This window comes from Trachypithecus francoisi, unplaced genomic scaffold (assembly GCF_009764315.1).
Source record: "Trachypithecus francoisi isolate TF-2019V2 unplaced genomic scaffold, Tfra_2.0 Lachesis_group5, whole genome shotgun sequence".
NCBI lineage: Eukaryota > Metazoa > Chordata > Mammalia > Primates > Cercopithecidae > Trachypithecus > Trachypithecus francoisi.
Genome location: NW_022681470.1, coordinates 29,132,636 through 29,155,328, shown reverse-complemented (window position 1 = coordinate 29,155,328; position 22,693 = coordinate 29,132,636). Strand labels below are relative to the sequence as shown.

Here is a 22,693-nt window from a genome sequence, read left to right as displayed (position 1 = left end):
AAAAAAAGGCAATAGGAATAGGTATTCTTCAATATTCTTCTCTGATGATTAATCTTAGGTCAACCTGGATCCCTTCCTTCACAATAATATCATGGAAGTAATTTAAAGAATCTCTTTTTTGGAGAGTCAGAGAGAAAAGGTAAGGTATAAAATTATCTGAATCCTACGTAAGTCTGTCATTAAGACTCAATGCATGTATGCCTCTAAACTGCTTTTGTGCCACCTGTTCCAATGTGGCTTTCCTCCTTAAGAGTCAGATACTGCTTTGACAAAGTACCAGAGCTCCAGATGAATTACCCTTAGTTGAGAGCTCTTGTTGCTCTTACATTTGGTCTTTTTCTTTTTTAAGAGATGGTGGGGTCCCATTCTGCTCCTCAGGCTGGAGTGCAGTGGCACAATCACAGCTCACTGCAGTCTCAAACTCCTGGGCTCAAGTGATCCTCCTGCCTCAGCCTCCCTGGTAGCTGGAACTACAGGCATGAGCCACCATGTCCAGCTAAATAAACTTTTTTTTTTTTTTTAAGAGATGAGGTCTTGCTGTGTTGCCAATCTGGTCTCAAACTCCTGGGCTGAACTGATCCTCTTGCCTCAGCCTCCTGAGTAGTACATTTGATTTTATCATCCAACTTTTTGTTAGTGAGAGTCAGTACTGAGGAAATCACATTCGATGGCTTTTCCTCTGGCTTAAAGCCACTGAAGCAGTGTCCTAAGGCATGTGCCTCAGGACACTAGTTGTGTAAGATGTTCTATGGTCAAATAAGTCTGAGAAATATGTCAACATTACTCTTTTCTTGGAGAGTCACAATGCAGTCTGATTTTAAGGCTTCTGTGAAGTCTTTCAGTAAAGAAACATTTGATTTTTAGTCATTATTTCTCAAGCATATTTGGCCAAAAAATGCTTGGTGTATGTGTATGTAAAACTTATTAAGATCTCATGGAATGCACTTTGAGAAATTTCGAATTAAGGTTGTAGTTTTAGCCAATATCTCTTGTATGTATTCTAATTATTAGGCTGCCAAAATGTAAAAGAGTATTAGTAACAGGTCTGAAAAGTGGCTATGTCAGGTGTGGGTTGTAGTGCTCAGAAGCCAAGTATGAGGTCAATCTAACCCAAATACCAAACACGTTTCTCAATATGAAATTTAAAGGTTCCATCAGAAAAACAAAAATCTTGGAAACAGATTGAGCATATGTTTACACCACTGCCAGAGCTATTTAAAACACAAATGAAAAATTGTCAAATAGTTACAATAAGTTTGTTTGTTTTTGGAAATTACCTTTAGAAACTATTCTGAATATATTAACATACTTCAAAATCATGCAGTTAAAACAAACAGAACACAAGTACACAGCATGATTCTCATCCAGAATCTTTCTTCCAGTAAGAAGCCTCCTTTGAAGGTATAGATGTTCCACTCATGGAAGATGTATAGATATGAGAAAGATATTCCACAGGAAACAGTAAATTAACACAACAATCTGTCCAGTTCATTTTTTCACAATGAGCATGCCCTGATCACAGAAAGAAAATAAACCAACATCTCTCTCCTCCTATCCCCTTTTGTCTTCTGCATTTAGATGGCACACTCTGGGAATATGTCAATTGATAAGGGACTTGTCATCAAAACTCTTGTAATAGAGAGTCTTCCTCTATTCTCTGGAAACTCAAAATTAGGACAAAGTTGTGTCATTCTTTCATTTTCTGAATACATTCTCTTAAAACTGGGGAAACTGTACCGGGCGCGGTGACTCACGCCTAAATCCCAGCACTTTGGGAGGCCGAGGTGGGCGGATCATGAGGTCAAGAGATTGAGACCATTCTGGCTAACAAGGTGAATCCCCCGTCTCTACTAAAAATACAAAAAATTAGCCGGGCGTGGTGGCGGGCGCCTGTAGTCCCAGCTACTGGGAGGCTGAGGCAGGAGAATGGCCTGAACCCGGGAGGCGGAGCTTACAGTGAACTGAGATCGCCGCACTGCACTCCAGCCTGGGCGACAGACCGACACTCGGCAAATTCTCCTCTATGCCCAGTGAACAAATAACAGAGGCTAATTGTTGGGTCAGACACTCAAATATTTGCTATAAGAAATGCCTACTGTGGACCTAACATGTGGGCACACCATCTTTCCTCCTTCCACTTCCCAGAATTTTTAAAATAAATGCTTCATTTTCAACAGCAAAATGTCATGGTGCTTCTTGGCAACTGTCACATCATACCCTCCCGCTAAGGTTTGTGTTCTTCAGTCTATTCCAATAATGACATCAAATCAGAAACACAATGTCTCCCACTCTCCTGCCTTTGATTTATCCAATTTGTTCCCTTTAACAATCCCATCTTTCTTCAAGTTAATGACAGAAACACAAAATGCTATCATTCTTTACTTCGTTAACTCTGGGACAGTTTAATCAAAAGAGCTATGAGTATTTAGAAGTCTCAGGTATTACTGAAATGCATAGCCATGATTCAAATATATACAAGAATGAGGAAAAGGGGTCCTTCAAATGTTATAATTTATTTCAGCTTCAGAAATACAGCTTCACATTTTCACAATAGATACATGTGACCTTCAAGAATGATACAGGCTTTGAGATTTTTCTTCAAAAATTCCATTCTAAGAGTCCATATATCAGCATTAAGAAATCCTGAAAGTGCCAAGAAGACAGTGGAAAGTATCCGGCTCATGTTAATTAAAGAATCAACAGAGAAGACCAGATTTTGCTTCTGTATATTCCTTCTTCAAAAAAAGCAAAAGAAAAATTTGACCCAAAAAAGGGAAAGTAAAATTAGACAAGCAAGCAAAACAAAGGCTGTTACATAGGAAATAAAACACAAATCAAGTAATAGTGGTGGAATTACTGGTTGGGGGGAATACTTTGTAACAAACTGGTAGCAGACAAGGCCAGAGGTTACAGTAATTTTTGTCATAATTTTAAAACATTTCACAATGAGCAAAGTTTAAGGAATTCAAGAGTAAAAATTAAAAAGAGATTAATGACTTGAGCTAAGCCATGTGTGAAACTTCCGACCAGAGGTGAGAAGTCTCACCAATATACCAGTATGAACAGGTCTTAAGACAAGCGCTCCTCATTGAGTTTCCTCTCTCTTGCTCTCACACATCTACACACTCTTACATATATACAAAGACACACATACACAAATAGCAGTGCATATATTACATACGCTTCAAAAATATTCTTAAAGTTTCACCTACACAGCACCACATAATTTTAAACATACCAATTAGATAGGATGAGTAAGAGTATCTAGAAGACACATTTGAGCTTTTTAGAACGTATAAGGAGTGGTCTGGTGAACTAATAATCATTTCTCCAAAATCATCTAGATTCATTTACATTAAACTCTGAGCTCACAGCTAGTAGTCTTCTAATTGAAATGATACAAAACTCATGGCTTCAGACTCATACACTATCTTCTTTCATGAGTTCAACAGTTAGAGACCTATTAGGCTTTATTCTTCATTCTGAGGAGATTCCTGTTACTTTCAAATAATTATGCCATTTGCCAAATGAAAAATGTTTACCTGAAAAAGGGGATGACCTACCTTCAAGGTATTAGAGAGCTTCTCCCTTACATTTTCAGCAAATTTACTCAGAAAAATCCACTACTTTAATGTTGCTGTGTCCCTTTATTTTTTTTACTTCTACCACAGAGGAAAAATGACTATGTATATCAACTTAGCTTTTTAAGATTCAGCTCAGCAACCCAAAAATAATTTATAATTCCAATTAGAGATCTTAAAGATAGGTCTCCAGATTTCACTTGTTCCCCAAAAATATTGTCAAAGGTAATTCCTTCTTAGATAGAAGTGCTGTGGATTCAGATACAAATGTCTATGGACATAACCATGTTGCCATGGTAATTATGAGCTTTATACCTCTCAAAATGACAACAACCTGGAGTTAGAAAATGTTGTATCCCTCATATATGTTATGAGAAACGAACCATTGTTACCACGTGTTATGGCAGATCATCCAAAGCTATCTGTTGTATTATCACAGTTTAAAAAATATCTGATACTACACATACTAAGTACATGTATACATAGATATTTACAACCATACATATACATATATTTATATATATACACGCAATGCACATACAATCACACTCATGCTTGTGGCATTTTAACGAGTATTTTTAAACCTACCTACTCAAATGGACATAAAATACGCATACTTACAGAAACATATTTACTAGGTCCATATCATATACACAGAGACACATGCATAGAAAATGTGTTTGTACACAGAAAACATCAATGTGTATCACATACTGGTATTAGGTCCCATTTCATATTTGAGAATTATGGCTACGAAGTCTATACTAAAAAGTCACAAAATTAATCTATGTGACCACTTTTTACTTCTAAGTCCAGAAGGCTTATAGTTACATCACAGGAACTGGTTTCATTAATATACTTTAGAATAAAGTGAGTTTGTATTGGAACAAATAGGAAATTTGCTAATAAACAGACCCTACTCCTCGTCTATGTTATAAAACACAGCTAAAAGCAATATTCAGACGAGTAACCTTGGTAGATGTATTTTTAGAAATGCAATATACTTGTTCTGAATCAATACTATTTCAATAATCTGTCCAGAATTGAGTAAATGGTTATTTTAATTAGTCATTATGCATGCAAGATTTAGCATGTGACAATAAAACTATATTTACCTATCAAATAAACATTTATAGTTTATTTTCCCAAATCCTAAAAACACTGATTTTTTAAATTATGCTAGACATGATAGAGCTACATCTATTGTGTTTACAATATCAGAGCAATCAGTTAAGAGGAAATTACACAAAAGATTAGAAATGATATGGGAAACAGAAAGCTCATTAAGCTACATTCCCATCTTAAGGCCTGGTGTGCATGCTGCACCTCAACCTATGCACATCCTAGAGTTTCAGACTTCATTCAACATTGGCATCTCCTTTTAGCAGAATACAAACCCTTTGGGAAATGAGATTCATACTAATAATATGACATAGCACTGCAGCAAATTAAAATTCTCCAGTGTCACTGCTGAAATTCTAGGGTAGGCTGGGTTCTATTAGAAATAACTTAGGAGTAAAGAACAAAAATGTACCCACAAAGGTAGACAATTGGGGCAGTGCAACTGTGGGACTATAATCTAAAAGCAAATGCCAAAGATGACAAATGCCATTGTTTATTACCGCCTAAGATCAGTGGAAAGAAAATTGGAAAAAAAAATCTCCAATTTTTTTTTTTTGACATGGTTTGTGCTGATCTAAGAACACACCAGTGGTTATTCACAATATTTTCCTGTAACAGAAGGAAAATTTTGAAATACAGCAAAACACAAAACCACATTTAGCACAAAGCCAAACCCTGAAGTATATAATCTGTTAGCTGCCTATTTTAGAGAATTCAAAGGAAGAAGCAAAGGGAATCCTAAAAACAAGAAGTTTTATAAAAATATCTCACTGAAGATTATTTGTTTTACTATGGATGTTTGCTTAACATTTTTTCCATTTAGCTGAGACACTATTTTTAAAATGCAGTATGTATCTCGCACATTGGTTCCATTCACAAAGAGTTAACTTTTTTCCCCCAGTTTGGGGTTTGGGGTGAGATACGAGAGGATTTAGGATTGTGATGTTTTTATACAATCACTTGTAACCTTAAAAGTTGAAATGACCTTTAGGTAAATCTTGTATTTTGTGATTTTTACCAATTATAAATGGGCTAGCTGTAAGCCTTTAGAAGAAGGTCAATACAACACCACTCAACACGGCAAGTTCTCTTTTTAATAATGGTTAAAAGTTTTTACTTTATACTTTATGAGTATCTGCTCTGGGTATAAACTACACAGGAAATGAAAGTTAAGTTAACATACAAATCATGTTTGCTACTTTCAAAGGGAGACATTTCAGTTGGTGAAACCTGATTTACTTCTGTAGAATATGAAATAGTGTCATGGGACACCCCTACTCAGTGAATACTTGCTCTGCTGTCTGGGAACAGTTAGCACACAAAAATTCCAGTTGGCTTCTGGCTGTTTCCTACATGTGAATCATCTGGTCCTAGGTAGTCCAAAACTTAGCCTCAATACTGAACTATTAACCCCCAGGCTAAACTGTTCTGGTAAATTTTAGAAATCTTAAGAAATTGCAAATTTGCTTTAGATTTCAATGTTTCAATACCCTTTTCTGGAGTGACCTGGATAGGGACTTTGAAATACCAGAACTGTAAAAGTGTGAGCTCTGCTCTTATCCCATGTCATCTTCTACTGACTTCATTTCAGGAACCATTCTTTAAATGTGATTATCCTATAGCCTCAAGATTTATTAAGAAAGCCTATAATGGATACAAAGTTACACTGAACCTGTTTCAAAGGTAGGATAAATTTTTACATATCAGGATTACAAATCAGCATGTAAAGAGTGATTTTTTTTCTCCAACCAAAATAATAATAGTAAAACTGGAATTAGTATCAAAGTGTAGTTAGCTATGCCAAAAATTAGAGCAAATAGAAAAGTAAACATTATCCATGTCAGCCTTCAATATAACCCACCATGAGGTTAATATAAGTAAAGAAAAAAATTACATTTTTCCCAACAGTTCTAGAGATGTGATATTTTGCTTCTTCCTTGAACTCTGAAACTAATTAGCCAAATTTATTGACTGATTAACAAAAAAAGAAGCTTTTATTCACTGTTGCATATGCTTCCAGCATGAAGCAAAACACATTGGAATGAGGAGAAGCTCTTCAGAGCAAATAGTGCAGACTTTTCCTTTGCAAACTACCTCGTGCTTCTGGAAAAGTTTATTCTTAAGGAGTCCTAATTTAAAAAAATCACTTCCTAGCAGTCTTATGACATAAAAAGGAAGAAAAGAGGAGCTAAATAGGCAATTATGGAGTAGGTAGTAGCATTCAAGGTAGACAACAGAATTACTCTCATCCTAAACAGAATGTGGGAAAAGAAATATGTATGGCTTAGGTCTAAGCCCACTATCTCATATTTGAATAATTATACTTAATGAGCTACCTGGTAGATAGCCTAGAAAACTTGTCCAAAGCAATTTCAAATATATGCCTTGGTAGGCAAATGATCCCCAAAGTATAGGGCTGCTATACAAACCTACCTTGGTCAGCACAACATATAAAGCCGCTAAAGGTCAGCAGTTTTCGAGTCAAACCCCAAAGATTTGACGTACCATGAGCAATGAAGATGAGTGATGAACGCATTAGTAAAACTGGTTACTTGCCTACTGATGTCCACACATGCGACTACTCATGATTTACTGCAATGGTTATCAAATATGTTGCTTTCGCATAATTCATTAGTGATTAATTGCCATGCCAGACACTTCATTTAGTCTAACAGGGAGGATTCTAGTGGGCGGATTATAGTGGGACGAGTTGGTGATGGGGGTGGTCTCCGGCTAGAAAGAGAGAAAGAGAAAGGTAAAGAAACAAGTAGAATATCTAGTAGAACATTGTTCCAAGGACACTGAGAAAGAGCCATTACACACATGCTCATGCACATACAGGCCAGCAGAAGTGGTTACGATCTGTAATGATTTTAACATTGTCACCTTTCATTTATCTAGTAGTTTTAATGAAAATTACGTATTTTTTCATATGCAAATCTTTCTCAAAACTGAAGTCATTCCTTCTAATACTAATAAGAAATATGAAACTATTTGAAAGCCATCTGAAACATACTGCACATACCTTAGCCAATATAATATAATAATTACATAGAATGAACTCAGGAACTAATAAAGTATATTGTTTCAGACAATGATGGTTTTTGAATTTTTATTTCTCACGTATAATTTTCCTCTTTTTTTCATTCAGGATATTAATTATCACTTCTCATTGCCTTTATAACTTTCTCCAGTTTGTTCTATATTATACTTGTAATTTGCAGAGCACTAAAAATCAGAAAAGCAAGGCTTTAGAGTTCTCTGTAGCAAGTGTAAATAGGCTTAGTGTGAGTGCCTGTTTAAATTGCAGGAGCTCTAGTTCCTATTTTGGGTCTTAAAGATTTTAGTATTAGTAATAGTAGTAGTACTCACTTTCTAGTTGGCAGTGATGTTTCTGGTAGCTGAGTTTACTGAGCAAACATACTTGAGATAATGAAATATTACTGTATTTGAGAGTCTCAACATTACTAAGTAATATTATTTATTACTTATTATTATATTATTTATTCCTCAAGCTTCTACATTTATTTACTCAATATATTAATAAGTTTTTTAGTGTATTTGTGTACTTGACTTCATATATGGTATCTTGGGTAGTCATTTTATACCCCCACAAATTTGACAAAGTCTGTAAATTGAAACGTTTCTTTTTGATAAAACTCTGCAACTGATTTTTTCAGAAAGACTCCTTCTGGAATTATAGTCATAAAATTTTCTTCTGTATTAGAAACTCTAAATCGATCAAATTGAATGTACTTTCTCAGGTATGAAGAAGTAAAGTTAGAAAAATATAAGAAAGCAATTATGAAATGTTGATGAAAAATCATGGAACTATAAAATTAAATTACACGGTCAAGGAAAAATCAAAGCAGAAGAGATATTGTTGATTAATGGTGAAAACATTAACTATTTAGGCACAAACTCATAGATATTAGTAGAGTTCCTTTTACCTCATGCACTTGAAAAATGTTTAAGAGGCTTTAAAGGAAATCTTTCTTTAGGGAGGGGCAAAGCACTGGAATTACAGGTGTGAGCCATGGTACCCAGCCTTTTCATTTAAAATGGCCATATATGTTTAACTTATATCCTGAATCTTGAATCTGCATAATTTTCGTCTTTGATATGAAGTTTCTGAAGGCCACAGGTCACACCCACTTGTTTCATACATGTAATTACATTCTCAATGTCATTTTGGTCATCTTCTGAGACTACTAATTAATCATTCAGGACTTACTTCAGTGAAGTCTTCTCTGACCTGCGTTCCCCTCTCCTGATACAGTTGTTCGTATAGTATCTCAACAAATCTCTATTATTAGTCATCACACTGAACTCTAATTAGGCTTATCTGTTATCTTCACTGATTAGAAATGAGCTGTGTCTTAATCATCTTCATGTAACTGCAGTATCTAGTTCACTGCTTGTCATTCAGTCACTGAATGTTTGATAACTGAATGGATGAAAGTTCCTCCTAGAATCAAGAAATAACTAATGAATGCTTGTGATATCCATTGGTCTTAGAAATACAAGGATATTTGTGGGTAAATCATGGCCATAGCAAAAAAAAAAAAAAAAAAAAAGTAGCTAAAGTGACATGTAGGATTGATATCCTTGGCGACTCTAAAGTATCTGACTGCTCAGTTCTTTAGTAGATATTTGGAATAAATACCAAATAATAAGCCCCCTGCCCTCAGGGAGTTTGACAAATAATCATGTAACCTATGGAAATGTATTCTTAGCAATTAACCAGTTGGCTGGTGGGAGGAGAGAAATGGCCAGAATTTGAACTTTAAGGAGGAAAATTCTACCAGAAGTTTTGATAATGGAATTAATTAGGGGATTTCATTAAATAAAAAGTTGATTTTAGACTACAAATTCAGTGAGAAGTAGGATACAGCATGGCATGATGGATTGGAAATCGTTTCATGAATATGTGATAGCTTGTATCAAGGCTTGTAGCCAAGAAAGAAAGGAATGAAACTGACTTCTCTTTTGATGCTTTTGTTCTTGGCTTAACTGTTATTCCTCAGTCCTTCTGGACCATCCCACAGTTTTCCCCACTTCCTCTGCCTTCCTCTATTACTTCATGTTTGTGTCTCTCATAGCAAGTAACCCTGCTTTTGATTATGTATTTATTTACTAGAGTATTACCAGTGCCCCCTAAATAGATTCAAAATTCCTTGAGAAAAGAGACCACATATTTTGCATTTATTATATATATTCAGCATTTGGTACAATGTGATTAGAAGGCAGTGGTTAAGTATTTGTTGAATAATGGACAAATGAAGAAATGACTGAAAAGTGCCTAAACAAGATGTTTAACTAGGCTAGAGTTTAGGCTAGATCAAGGTGAGTAGGTCTAGTGAGGCCAAGGATGCTACACTTTTAAGGCATTTGTCAGAAGCTTATGTTTGGGGTACTATGTTTACATAGAAAGAGTCCTGGATCAGATGTTGGAAAATGTGGATTCTAGCTCCAGTTGCCAAATTGTGCAATCAGACTAGATGATCTATGTCAGGACTTCCAGTTATATATTGCAGAGATTATTTATTGAGCATCTAATATTTGGACTGCCTCATGCTACATGATTTTAAAGAGCTCAGCATCTATTCAGAATGGAAGATGAGTGGAATAAAACAAATATGCAAGTAGCTTTGTTATAGTACTCCATTTTAAGTGGAAAAATGGGGCAAAATTTTATAATTCGGAGTCTGAGAATACATTCTGGGAAGTCTGAAAATACAATAATCTGGTCAAAGTAATGGCAAACATGATTGTAACTGCTGCATATAAAACTTGGAAGTAAGGGAATGTAAGTCTATAATGAGTGAAACTGGAACTTAAATGATGGCGACTGAAGGGAAGAATTCAATGGTGTGGATAGAGAATAGAAAGACTTAAGTACTCTTATGGCACAGTAAATTCTCATTAATATCTGCTTTAATCCTTGGACCATGTGGCTGGGACAAGAGGACAATAGTAGTAGGCAGTTGCAGAAAGAAGTCAGGACAGGAGATGAGGAGAACATATGGTTCTGCTATGTGCCAGGTCTATTGTTAGTCTTATTCACTACCATATCCCATAACTTAGCATGGCCTGTGGTTCATAGTATTGTTTTTTTCCCAAATCAATCATTCAATCAGGATAGCTTATTCATTATGAGCTCTTTAAGGATGTCCCTAGGGACATGCATTCAATAGTCACTGCATAGCTAGATGGTGAATTAATAATTAAAAGAATAAAAGATAAAATGTTCATGTTCTCTCAAAGTAACTATGATATCTTGGAAATATGCCTAGTTTCAGTTAAAGGAACCCATATATGTACTTAGTAATTAAAAATCCTAAAGAGCTCCTCACTAACCCTTGTAGAAGAAATAAGCATTTTATTTATTTTTTTCTAAAACAATAACAACAAAAATCTGTATATACAACTCTACTAGAAAGCAATTCAGGGTGAATTTTCTTAATATGCAATGCTAAGATGTTTGCCAACTTCAACACCATAAAACATTTAAAGTTTACTGTTAAAGTTCATTTCATCGGTCCAGCTTCTAACCATTCAAAGAGTTTCCAAAGACATTCACCTCACAAGACAGTTTGTTTTGGGGAAAGCAAAGTTATTGTTTTGTACTAAATTTTCCTCAGTTGCTTTGTTTAGTGATGAGCTTCGTTAAGTAAGGCATTATATTGAAATAGAGCATCTTGTATCACTTAGTATTTATTGAAACACTGTGTTGTATGTGGGCGGTTTATGGTTACATAGAAGAGCCAAATTTCTTCTTTCAAATCAAAGGGAAAGATGTAATACTTGAAGTTGTATTTGTAGCTGCAGGGATGGACTGTTTGCAGTATTGTGGACAATGACAAATTTTGTAAGAAAGTCAAATGCTCATGCAGGGTGGGTGGCATTGTGGGGGAGAAACTGGCTTTACCGATAAGAGAGAAGAATGCATCATTGTTTTCTTGCCTTATTTTATTGTCTTTTAAGAATAGATGAACTAAAATTTCATCTGCTCTTCTTTGGATTAGCTGGTTCTAAGTGTTCATGATAAGAGGCCCATTTTAACAGGAGTTAAGGGAGACCTCAATAGGGCAAACTGCTTTGGTGTATCAGTTTGTGGGGTGGGTGTGAAAACCACCTTTCCTCTAGCTTCTTGCCTCCAGCTAGCATAATACTGATTTGTGAAATGGATTGGTCTTTCTGTCCCTGCCCTTATTTCTCCTTAGGATGGGAAGCAGGAATTATCTGACTGGTAAATGTGTAAGCCAGAATGGGCCTATGTAGCTCAGTCTTCTTCCGTTCCTATGCTTGCACTAAGATCTCATGACTTCCAGTGCAGAATTCTTTCTATTGGGCAGTTAGATTGACATGCTCTAGGCAATGGTTCTCAAATTGGACCTCGCATCAGAATTCCCTGGAAGCCTTGTTAAAACACAGGTTGCTGGGTGCCAATGGGGTAGGATATTTCTAACAAGTTCCCAGATGCTGCTGGTCCTGGGATTATGCTTTGAAACCACTGCCTAATAAAAAAAAGATTTTTACTTCTCTTTATTAGCAATTCAATTTACTTGCCAGGTACAGTAAAAACAAAAAGAGAAAGTGCTGGAAAATCTTAAGAAGGATGAAGAAATATTGTAGAAACACTTTGATACCTTTGGGAATTAGACTTAAGCACGGGTGAAAGCAGTTTTAGCCTTATGTTGTAAAGACCAAGATACTGTACAATAGTGTTTGTTGTTATTGTTGTTAGTCATTACCAGAAGAATGACTACTACTTGCTTAGGGAAGCTTGTATTTGCTTATGAAAATAAATAGAAAGTAAGCATCTCTAAATGTGCATTCCAAATTCTAATCTTTGGAGAGGGTAGGATTGAAGTCCAACATAATTAGTTAGGTGGACCCAAATTAAAAGAAAGGCTTCAAAAAGATATATGAAGACTGACATTTTTAGAGAAGATATCTGCTTAAAAAGGCAGTTATTTGCATTAAAAGGATATGCAATAGCTTCTTTTACACTGCAAGTTTTACTTATAAATTATAATTGAAAGTTTAAAATATAACTCTCAAAATTCAGTTACATACATCTAGGATCAAGGGAGAGTTATACATCCCAAGTTTCCAAGGGCCACTAGAATCTGATATCAACTTGCCTACCATTTTTTAACTTATTTATGATTTAAAAAATGAAGGGTTTTATCTACAAAAACCATTTTCTGTGTTTTTAGAAATTGAAATGCTTTACTTCTCAATGACCCTCTTGAATCATTTAATGCTTGCATCTTTTTTTTTTTTTTTAAGTTTTAGGTGTGCATGCATATCTTATCATCTGAACAATATTCAAAACCTTCTATGAACCGAGATTACTCCTACACCTCTTGCAGCTTTCCATAGCACCTGCTGAGGGCAGTGTCCCAAGTGGTAGATCAATGAGTGTGAATGGGCCCAAAGATAAATTGGGTCGGAGCACACCTCTAGGTAAAGTGGAAGGCAGCTATGATGAAGGACCCCTACTTCTTCTTGTGAATGTCTGCTCTAAGAGAACAAATTTTGGGACATTGTATTTTAAATTTCAGCAATGTATTTGCATTCTACTTCTTATTTTGGGCATTTATTTAACAAATAGGTTTTACATATCTAGAAGGTATGAGGCTAAAGTCAGAAAAATGCTGTAACAGTCATGATTTTGTCCACATGGAAGATAATATTTTATAATTTACTGTAAGAAATACTATAGGGTGCTATTCAGCATATTTTTGGAATTTTTGGCTTTAGTGACAGAATGAGCCAATACTATACAAGAATAGTAGATGCTGGAAAGAACACAGAACTTGGAGCCCACTTAAAGGATTTAAGGAATTCTCTAATATGATTATTGCTGTGTATTAGAGCCAGCATTTCTTTCCCCTGTGAAAATGAACCCATGATTTTATAATGTATGTCATTGGGAAAATATGAATCAATTCATGGAATTTGAAATCAGAACATAGGGAGAAAAATAGTTCACAATTTTTTGATGATACAAACATACAATGTTTTGATGAAGGTAATATCCTGTATAAATTAGCCTCTGAAATAGATGGTAATATAATCTGCTTTGTCACACTTTCCTTACATTGTCCTACATGTCTGACTTGGATTTCACCCCTAGGTATGGTGCCTAGTACAACCACTTCTGTGGTTGTGGCAAAAAAGCATCTTAAAGGATGATTTACCCACATGAACTCTGCTCAGGTTTATGATTTATAGAAAGAACTTTACAACATTCACTCAGGCAAGCTTTCCAATATAATAGAACAAGAAAGTGTGTTTAAATTGGTTTTTAAAATAAGTATCGGGCTTGTTCCAAAATAAATTTTGATTGAGGCTTGCAAGTCAATTCCTTTTATATTCCTTCATCCCCTCAGTAAGCCCTACTTATGTGCTAGGTACTGTGTTAAGAGGTAGAGACAGAAATAAAGACAGTCACTGCCCAGAAGAAGTTTCTTGTTGAGATGGAGAGAGACAAGTTAACATGACCACAGTAGGATTATGATAAAATAGTTGCTTTGGGAGTTTCAGAAACACCTGGAGTCCTAGCTCAGAGTTGGAAGGAGGATGAGAGGTTGGAAGGACATCCAGAAAGCAGAGAAAGTTAAGGGGACTAGCATTCCAGGAACAGAAAAGGTATGTGCAAAGGAAAGAAAGTCAGAAAGTACTGAAGTTTGAGAAATCAAGGGTTGTCTTATTCTTTATCACAAATACCAAATGACTTCCTTTGTCCCAAGTCCTCATAAAGTCATGAGACAGATAACACAGAGGATTTTTAGTTGTATTAAAATATGATTTCTTAAAAGCATTACTTTCGAGATTAACTGTTAAGTATTTTGGCCTTTGTACTATATCGTTGAGAAGATAAACTGGGGGGAGGAAAGAGCTAAAAGAAACAAAGAAACACAGAGCAGCAGAAGGCAAGAGGGATACAGTGTGAGAAAGCATGCAGGGAAAGGAAATGGTTTTACAGAGGTTTACAAGTGATTTTGTTTTCCTTTGCTCCTTCCTTCCCTCCTTTTCCCCTTTCCTGCCCCTTCCCTCCTTCCCTCCTTTCTTCCTATCTCCCTTCCATCCCCCCTCCTTTCTCTCTTATTCCTAAAGAGACCTCCAGAAACTTATGTGCTGTAGAAACCTACTCCCACTGATGGTGAATGGGGTAAACCTTTTTCTGATCCGTCTCGTCACTCCCACTTCAGGTACCAGGAGAGGGAGAGGCCAACTGCCACCATGTAGGGGAAGGAGGAGGCAGGAAAGGAGGTGCTGAGAACTAGCTACTGGGAGAGGCAAGTGTCTGCTTCTGAGAAGGAGGAGGAATTCAGGAGGAAGAAGGAAAAAGAAGAAAGGATAGGGAGGAAAAAGGCAACACTTCAAATCTCTATATGACTGTACAATTCATTTCTGCTTTGGGAAGATGGAAAAAACCTTTTGTCGCTTTCTGAGAGACAGCAAGAACCTTTCAAGCATGGGGATGTGACTTGGGGTAACTATGTAACTAGAAATACTGATAGAAAAATAACCTTTCCTATTCCTTTTATTTTTTTTTAACAACAGCAACAAAAAAGAGCATGAGGAATTTGAAGACTGAGAGATGAGTTGTGTAGCATCAACATTTTCTTTCTGCCTGACCTTAATACTTGATGAATTAAAAGGTCAGTTTTAAGTGCACCACATGATAGGTTTCTGTCACTTCTATTTGCCCCGGTGACAAATATGAAGAAAAAGAATTACCATTTATTAATCATCCCAGTTTTTTTTTTTTCAATCCAGCAGGAGGAGCTCTAACATGCTTTAGAGCTCAAATTTTAAAAACAAAAATTTTTAAAGCAAACAGAGAAAAACAGAGAGGCATTATGCCTTGCAGGCTGCCATGTCAGTGAACAAATATGTGACTAAGTCCAATTAAATGCTTCGTGAGAAGCCAAGGAAGCCAAGCAATGATACTCGCGGAGACAGAACAGCCCACATTTCCGCCCTTCCACGAGCCTCCTCTTTCTGATGCAGTTACGATGGGACTGGTCTGCAATATTAGCTCTTACAAAAGCGGGAGCAAAAGGGTGATTTCTGGGCAAGACTAGATGTAATTCTTTTCCTCTGAACATGTCATATTGTTTCTAAATGAGTCTTTGACACTGGCTCAAGAATTTGAAACGCATTTAAAAACAGAATTTTCATTGTTGGTTGACGGCACTATGAAACTCCTAAAGGTTCCGTCACTTCTACTCAGTGGCTTGTCAGGCGCTTTTTTTTAAATGAGAGAAATGCTGTGTTTGTAAAAATTGGTGCTAAAAGGGTAAAGAATCATATGTCCCCTGGGCCATGTAAAGAGTCTGCAGAAAGAATTAGGGCTTTCTAACACACACACACATAAACTGGAACACAAAGAATTTACTCAGGAACAGTGAGGAGTATATGAATTTAACAGTTATGGGATTTTTAGGGTAAGCCTTTCCATTTTGGACAGTGTTGTGAGGGCGGAATAGATGAGTAGGCCTATAAGATGATCAGAATTACTTAACATGAAGGAAATTTTCAACCAATCCGTTTTAATCTCTTGCCAACAAGAAGTCAAACTTTTGTTTTACACCTTAATGGTATGCCCACATTTTAAATTTTTATACAAGCTCCTACAGAAACTTTAACTAGACCAATTCAGACCAAAAGTCACTAAATAAAGCTAGTCTAGACGGAAAATCTATGAAAACCATATGTCTTTTAGGCATCTGTCTTACAAAAACTACCATCATCCTGGAGAAATTGTTCACAAAATATGCTTTTAGGAAAACACTGCTGTACTGACCATGGAGGCTGTACTTAAGAAGACGGCTGAACTTGGAAAGAGTAAAGCCAAAATGTTTATAAATGAAAGGCTCTCATTTTCACATACATCTAACTGCCTGTAAACATTACTGAAAGGATGGGCCAAGCAGATATCATTTATCTTACCATTATTCTAGAAGAGATCAAAAAAGTTTACAGTTTTGTTCCTCCTCACTACTACAGAACATTAGACCAGGGGATCTCAAAGCAACCCTGTTCTCACCCACAGAGAACTGTTTTGAATAATGTTGTACGTGGATGAGGCCAATAAACCAGAACATTTTCTTCTGATTATTACCTCATCCTGCTGGCCTGCCAAACACAGCTAGCAGGCTAGTGTTCGATATAAGTAACCAGAGGAAGACTGTTCTGTATAATTGGGTGTAGGGATCATCTGAGAGACAAGGGAGATCAGAAGGACTAGGGTATAGAGGAAGGGTGCAATGACAATGCAGTAAAAAGGAATATTCTAAAATCTTGCTTTTCCAATTCAACATTGCTTTCTGAACTGAAGACAATGGTCAGTGCTACCTTCAGTATTCTAGGTACATAATGTTTCACCTTAAAATGCATTTTAATTTTAATAAGTGGTAAGCAATCCACAGAAAAGAAATATAAATGCAAACTTTCATGACAAAAATAACATTCTAACTGAAAACTGTGAAGAGCAATGGAGCCTATGAAAGTATTTCTGAACTGCAAAGATTATTTGTAATCCTCTAGAATATTTTACTGAAACTTCTTTCTCTGCAGGAAGGGAGACTTTGGAACAATTCAGTAGCAATAATTATTGGCATGAGTAACTCCATGCGTTTTTCAGTCACCTAGAAGGTTGCGAATGAACACTATACATCAAATAGCCACATATGGCAAAAAAGTCCTAAGTTGGAAGAGGAAAATACCAGGAAAAAAAAAAAAAGAAATGTATAAGATGTAATCAATTATACATCAAAGTTTTAAGCAAACACCAGAAACACTCTTTCAATGTGTTATTCAAAGATGTTGTGCTTTAAAATCAGTTTTCAATGTAAGTATGACTTTGCAGGCATTAATTATTTAAGATAGTGATGGAGTAATTTAGAGTGTTTGAAATATTAAAATGAATCAAGCAATTATATCAATATCCCTTATTAAAGATTCCAAACCGAACTATAGAACATTGAAGTAAGCTAATCATAGTCTAGTTATGAATCACAGGGGTTTTTCTGGTCCATTCATCTTAGTCCTAAGTGGTACTATCGTTAGAGCTAAAACTGTAAGTCTATTTTCATGCAAATCACATGCAGAGCACAGATTTTATTTTTACTTTAGACCCAGGTATTTGGCGGGAAATTACCACAGTGGTTTTTCTAGTTAACACATTTACTAATGTTTCCTTAATTTTTCCACCCCAACAGGCAATAATTAAGGTGGAATTTGCCTCACATGAAGTTTTATTATTTTAGTTATTAAAATATTTTCCAACACTACTGAGAAGCAAAAAGCAATTCTCGTTGTTTTAAAAAATAAGTAGACATTTTCCTCAGTTTTTATAGCTTTTCCTCAGTGAATGGTATTATAGTGAGAGTAGTGGGGCAGACTTTCTGGTGTAGGCCCTTGAGCATGATACTACTTAAGGGGAGATTTACTTGAGGGAAAAATTTCATTCACTCTTAAAATTGACTTTGAGAATAATCCTAATATAAACTTAAAAAAATACACATGGTACAGAATGTATCTTACATAAATACCAATTTCTGAGTGGAATAATTTCATTGCAGACTCTCTGGACTGCAAAATGCTTTTAAAAGTCTTTCCCATCTCCTATTCTCATACGAAGTCTCATTCTAGATGAGATATACACTAATCTTTTGAGATAAATGAAATACTGCAAATGAATGTTATATATTTAAGTATACAGTAAATTTACCAACAGTAAATTTAGATAATGTTGCCTCATGAAAATCTGAAACCAAATACTGGTAATATTTACATGATGGAAGCAACTGGTATATTTGATTGTAAAATAAGACCATTTCCCAAGTCATATTTAAAGCAGCATAATGCCTTCTCATACTGTCTTCTTTTCTCTTAGTTTCAAAATTACCATAGAAGCTTAGGGATTCTCCTGTGGTGGTGTATTTAGTTTGTGGCTATCCAGACCTTTAGCTTATTCTCTCTCTTAGTTGGTACATTAGCCCTTCTACCAAAGAAGCAGGGAAGGAATGGGGCTTATTTCTAAATTTCATATTAACTTGCACATTTAAGAAGAGTACTTATACCTTTTCCTGTTTTCTAATGTTTAAATTAATTCCCAATAGGAGAAAAAGTTGACTTTATGAACATTTGGAACTTTACATGTCTCTAAGCAACTGAAATTAGGAAGACCCTACCTGGCTATGGATTATGAGTGATTGCAAATTTTGCTACTTGCCATTTTGACTTAACATATTTTCAGATCCTTGGATGGAATGTATTCTTTCTACGATTCACATGAGCTGATAACTTTGACCAGAAAATAGGAGTGGACATTTCCTGGTGCTTATAGGAATAGTTAAAAAATAATTCAAGAAATTAGAGTATTTGCTATTTGTGGTTTTGCCTATGGTGTGGTTGTGATGCCTGAAAAGGAGCCACAGGGCAAAAAGTGCCATGAGGAGACTGCCCAAATACCTAGTGGCTTTAGACTTTTTGCCTTGTGTAGGAGTTCTTTCTTGGTCAGAGTTGCCATGGGATCTAAACTTGATGTAAATACTTAAATAATGTGGCATCAATGCACATGTAAATTCTATCAAATCTAATGCCTTTCAACACTGCCCTCCCATCCCCCACGTTTAAAATATTGGCTACACCAAAAGTGTAATAGTTTTTTGGCAACAGCATTCGGTAAGCCACGTGGATTTAATTTGGCAACTTAAGGGTGTAAATATGTGTTTAGATTCAGAGGTTCCCCCAGACAACACTTAACAATACATTGGCAATAGTAAGCTAAAGGATTTCAATGTCGAGTGTTTTAAAATTCTACCTTTGAGCAGCAATAAAGTTATGACAGGCAGGCAAAAGCCATCAAACCATCAGCTAAATCCTCAATGTTTTTCTTATATTGCTGGAGGTATGCATTTAAGGCACATATCTGAGTGAAAGATGCAGCATTTACAATTTCATTTTTAATTTCCTGGCTCTTATCGGCTAAAGCAACTCTAGTAAACGTTATTTAAATTTTGCTTCTAGGCCTGGTGTGGCGGCTCATGGTTGTAATCCTAGCACTTTGGGAGGGTGAGGTGGATCACCTGAGGTCAGGAGTTCGAGACCAACCTGGACAACATGGTGAAACCCCATCTCTACTCAAAATACAAAAATTAGCTGAACATAATGATGCATGCCTGTAATCCCAGCTACTCAGGAGGCTGAGGCGGGAGAATCGCTTGAACCCGGGAGGCAGGGGTTGCAGTGAGCCGAGATCACGCCATTGCACTCTAGCCTGTGTGATAGAGACTCCGCCTCAAAAAAAAAAAAAAAATGCTTCTAATCTTTCACAGAAAGAAGGAAGAAGCCCCCAGGAGTCCTTTCTTCTAATTTGTTGCTTGGATAAAATTTAGAGGTGAAAGAGCTATGAACAATGTCACACCATGAACCATTGGAGTCGTTAAAAACATACCATCTAACAAGAACTGTCTGAATGTGAAGGTTTCCCTGTAAAAATCATTCTTTTCTTACAATGAGGGAAACAAAAAAGTGCAGTGATGAAATAGAAGTACTAGCTTCTGTGTCATCTACAAGTCTATCTGCTTATACTGGGCAAAACTTTTTTTTAACTCCCTTTCTTTCAGCTAACATTAACTTGTATATAGGAACATTCAGCAGATTCCAACTGGTGACAATTTGCTGCTGACTGGTCACAGGAAGAATAATAACCCTTTACTGTGCATTTTTCACTGGCCAGTGACTTCTCTGCCAGACTCCTGCCTTGGCTGTTTTCCTCTATCAGTCAGGTGAAACTCAGGGCAGGGCTGGGTCCCCTGAAACTCAGGAAGGCTTTCCCTGTAATGGGTGAAGCTTCGACAATTTAGAGTCCCAAAGAGAACAATGACAGGGCTATTTGCTATTATTTGTCATGGGATGTGGAAGCAGTTGTGTTTGGTTAGCTTAATGCCAGTTACCACTGGGCTAACAGCAGCATATTGTTATATTTACTGCTGCCTGTCTGCATTTATGTTACTTGTACTTTGCCTCATGTAGATCCTTTCTTATTTTCCTTTTCCTTTTACCCTCTTACAACATAGGATGTTTGGAAGAGTGAGATAAGGGACACACTGAAAACAGAGAGGCAATCTGAAGGCTACCTTGACACATCTGCAAAGCTCCCAGATTCTGACTTTCACAACACTTGCATTCTGTTTCTGGGCCTCGCCTAAACAGACTGCCAGTCATCCGAACCGTGGCAGGATGGAGATGTTTGTGTAAAGTAGACTCAAGTTTGCGAGACTCAAGAAGGAAACCACCAAACTAATTTTACTTTCACTTAAACTAGATTGAAACCAAGACTTGAAGAATTAAAAACTTTGACATTAACCATTGATTCACTCCAATGAAATAATTGTGTTATAGCCAGAATCATGGAGAAATTGGAATGAGGCTTTGGATGGGATTTTTAATTGAGGGACTTACATTAAATTGGACATTTTCTTTAGTGAACAGCATGTGGCCAAAATTCTATTTTCATGAAAGTATGTTAAGCATCATGACAACTCATATTAAACCTGCAACAAATGATTAACGGCATATAGAGATTTCAAAACAAATGAGATGCCTTAAATATTAAGAATCAAAAGGAACACCTCAAAGTTGTTTCTATTCTTAGTAATTATACTTAAAAAAAATCTTTCCTTGCTTTTAAAGCCAGTTGCTAAAAATAAAAACTGTTCCCTGAAAAATCAGAATACCCAATGATAAATTTATGTATTTGTTTTTTAAAGGGGTGAGAAAAATAGAAAGCTCCTGGCTGACATCAGAAGTCACAAGATGAGTTCCTCATTTGTCCAAATGACATTCAGCTGCTAAAAGAAGTCAGACTTTTAGAGGGCTGTTGAGGAGAGAGTAAGTCAGGAGGTTTTCAGTACATGACTGCAGGGGAATCAGACACAGGCTAGTCACTTAAGTTGCTTAATTGTCCGTGTACCCTTAGCCCACGACTTCAGGGCTCAGCAGCTTCATCCTTCATGGCACCAAACCTTGATATAAGGGATTCAAAGACACACTCATAAGAATCATGAATTTGTCCTTACGCAAAATTTGGGGGACTAGCTAAAAAACCAAAACAAAACAAGTAGATCTTATCCCTAAGTGAAAGGGACTTTATATTAATTATCAATTATAACAATATATAAAATACGTAAAAGAGAAATAGCACTGCAGGTCATCAAGGTCAAACATTTAAAACAAAATTAAACTAAATGATAAGGAGGATTAAATGGCTTTTGTCTTTGTAAAGAAAAGAATGTGTGTGCATTGATTGCCTATGTAGGATTTATAAATCTTTTGGCATGGTCGATTTGTAATAAATTACTGAAAATGTGGGATTACAATGAAATTCTTTTTTTTTTTTTTTTTTTTTTTTTTTTTGAGACGGAGTCTTGCTCTGTCGCCCAGTCTGGAGTGCAGTGGCCGGATCTCAGCTCACTGCAAGCTCCGCCTCCCGGGTTCACGCCATTCTCCTGCCTCAGCCTCCCGAGTAGCTGGGACCACAGGCGCCCACCACCTCGCCCGGCTAGTTTTTTGTATTTTTAGTAGAGACGGGGTTTCACCGTGTTAGCCAGGATGGTCTCAATCTCCTGACCTCGTGATCCGCCCGTCTCGGCCTCCCAAAGTGCTGGGATTACAGGCTTGAGCCACCGCGCCGGCCTACAATGAAATTCTTAAAGTGTGCCACAGAAGTCAAAGAAGCTACCTAAGACATTGGATGGGCATGAGTGAGACACTCTGGAATCATCTTGATGCTACTTTGGGGCTGTCCTTGCAGGGTGGGACATCAGCTTCACTAAGGGGCTCACCAGAGACTCCTCAAGGGAGCATTCTTTGGTTTCCATGTTGTGTTTATGTCATTTTGATGAGCTGGAGTAAAAGCCAAATCCTTTTGAATGATTTGGTTTTGTCTTTTTAAAGAG

General features: G+C 36.4%; 1 protein-coding gene across 8 annotated transcripts in view; it reads right to left on the bottom strand.

Moving 5' to 3' along the window:
- DNM3 (dynamin 3) overlaps positions 1 to 22,693 on the bottom strand; it is a 589,217-nt gene that overhangs the window by 3,017 nt on the left and 563,507 nt on the right. For 4 of the 8 annotated variants that reach the window (XM_033200230.1, XM_033200231.1, XM_033200232.1 and 1 more), the window contains one exon: positions 2,495 to 7,436. The exons of 2 other annotated variants lie outside the window; for them this stretch is intronic. In XM_033200230.1, the coding sequence (XP_033056121.1) occupies positions 7,367 to 7,436 (70 nt within the window). In that variant the 3' untranslated portion in view covers positions 2,495 to 7,366. Of the gene's footprint in view, positions 1 to 2,494; positions 7,437 to 20,325; positions 21,761 to 22,693 lie in introns of those variants that run through there. 2 more of the 8 variants (XM_033200235.1, XM_033200238.1) reach the window with 2 other exon arrangements.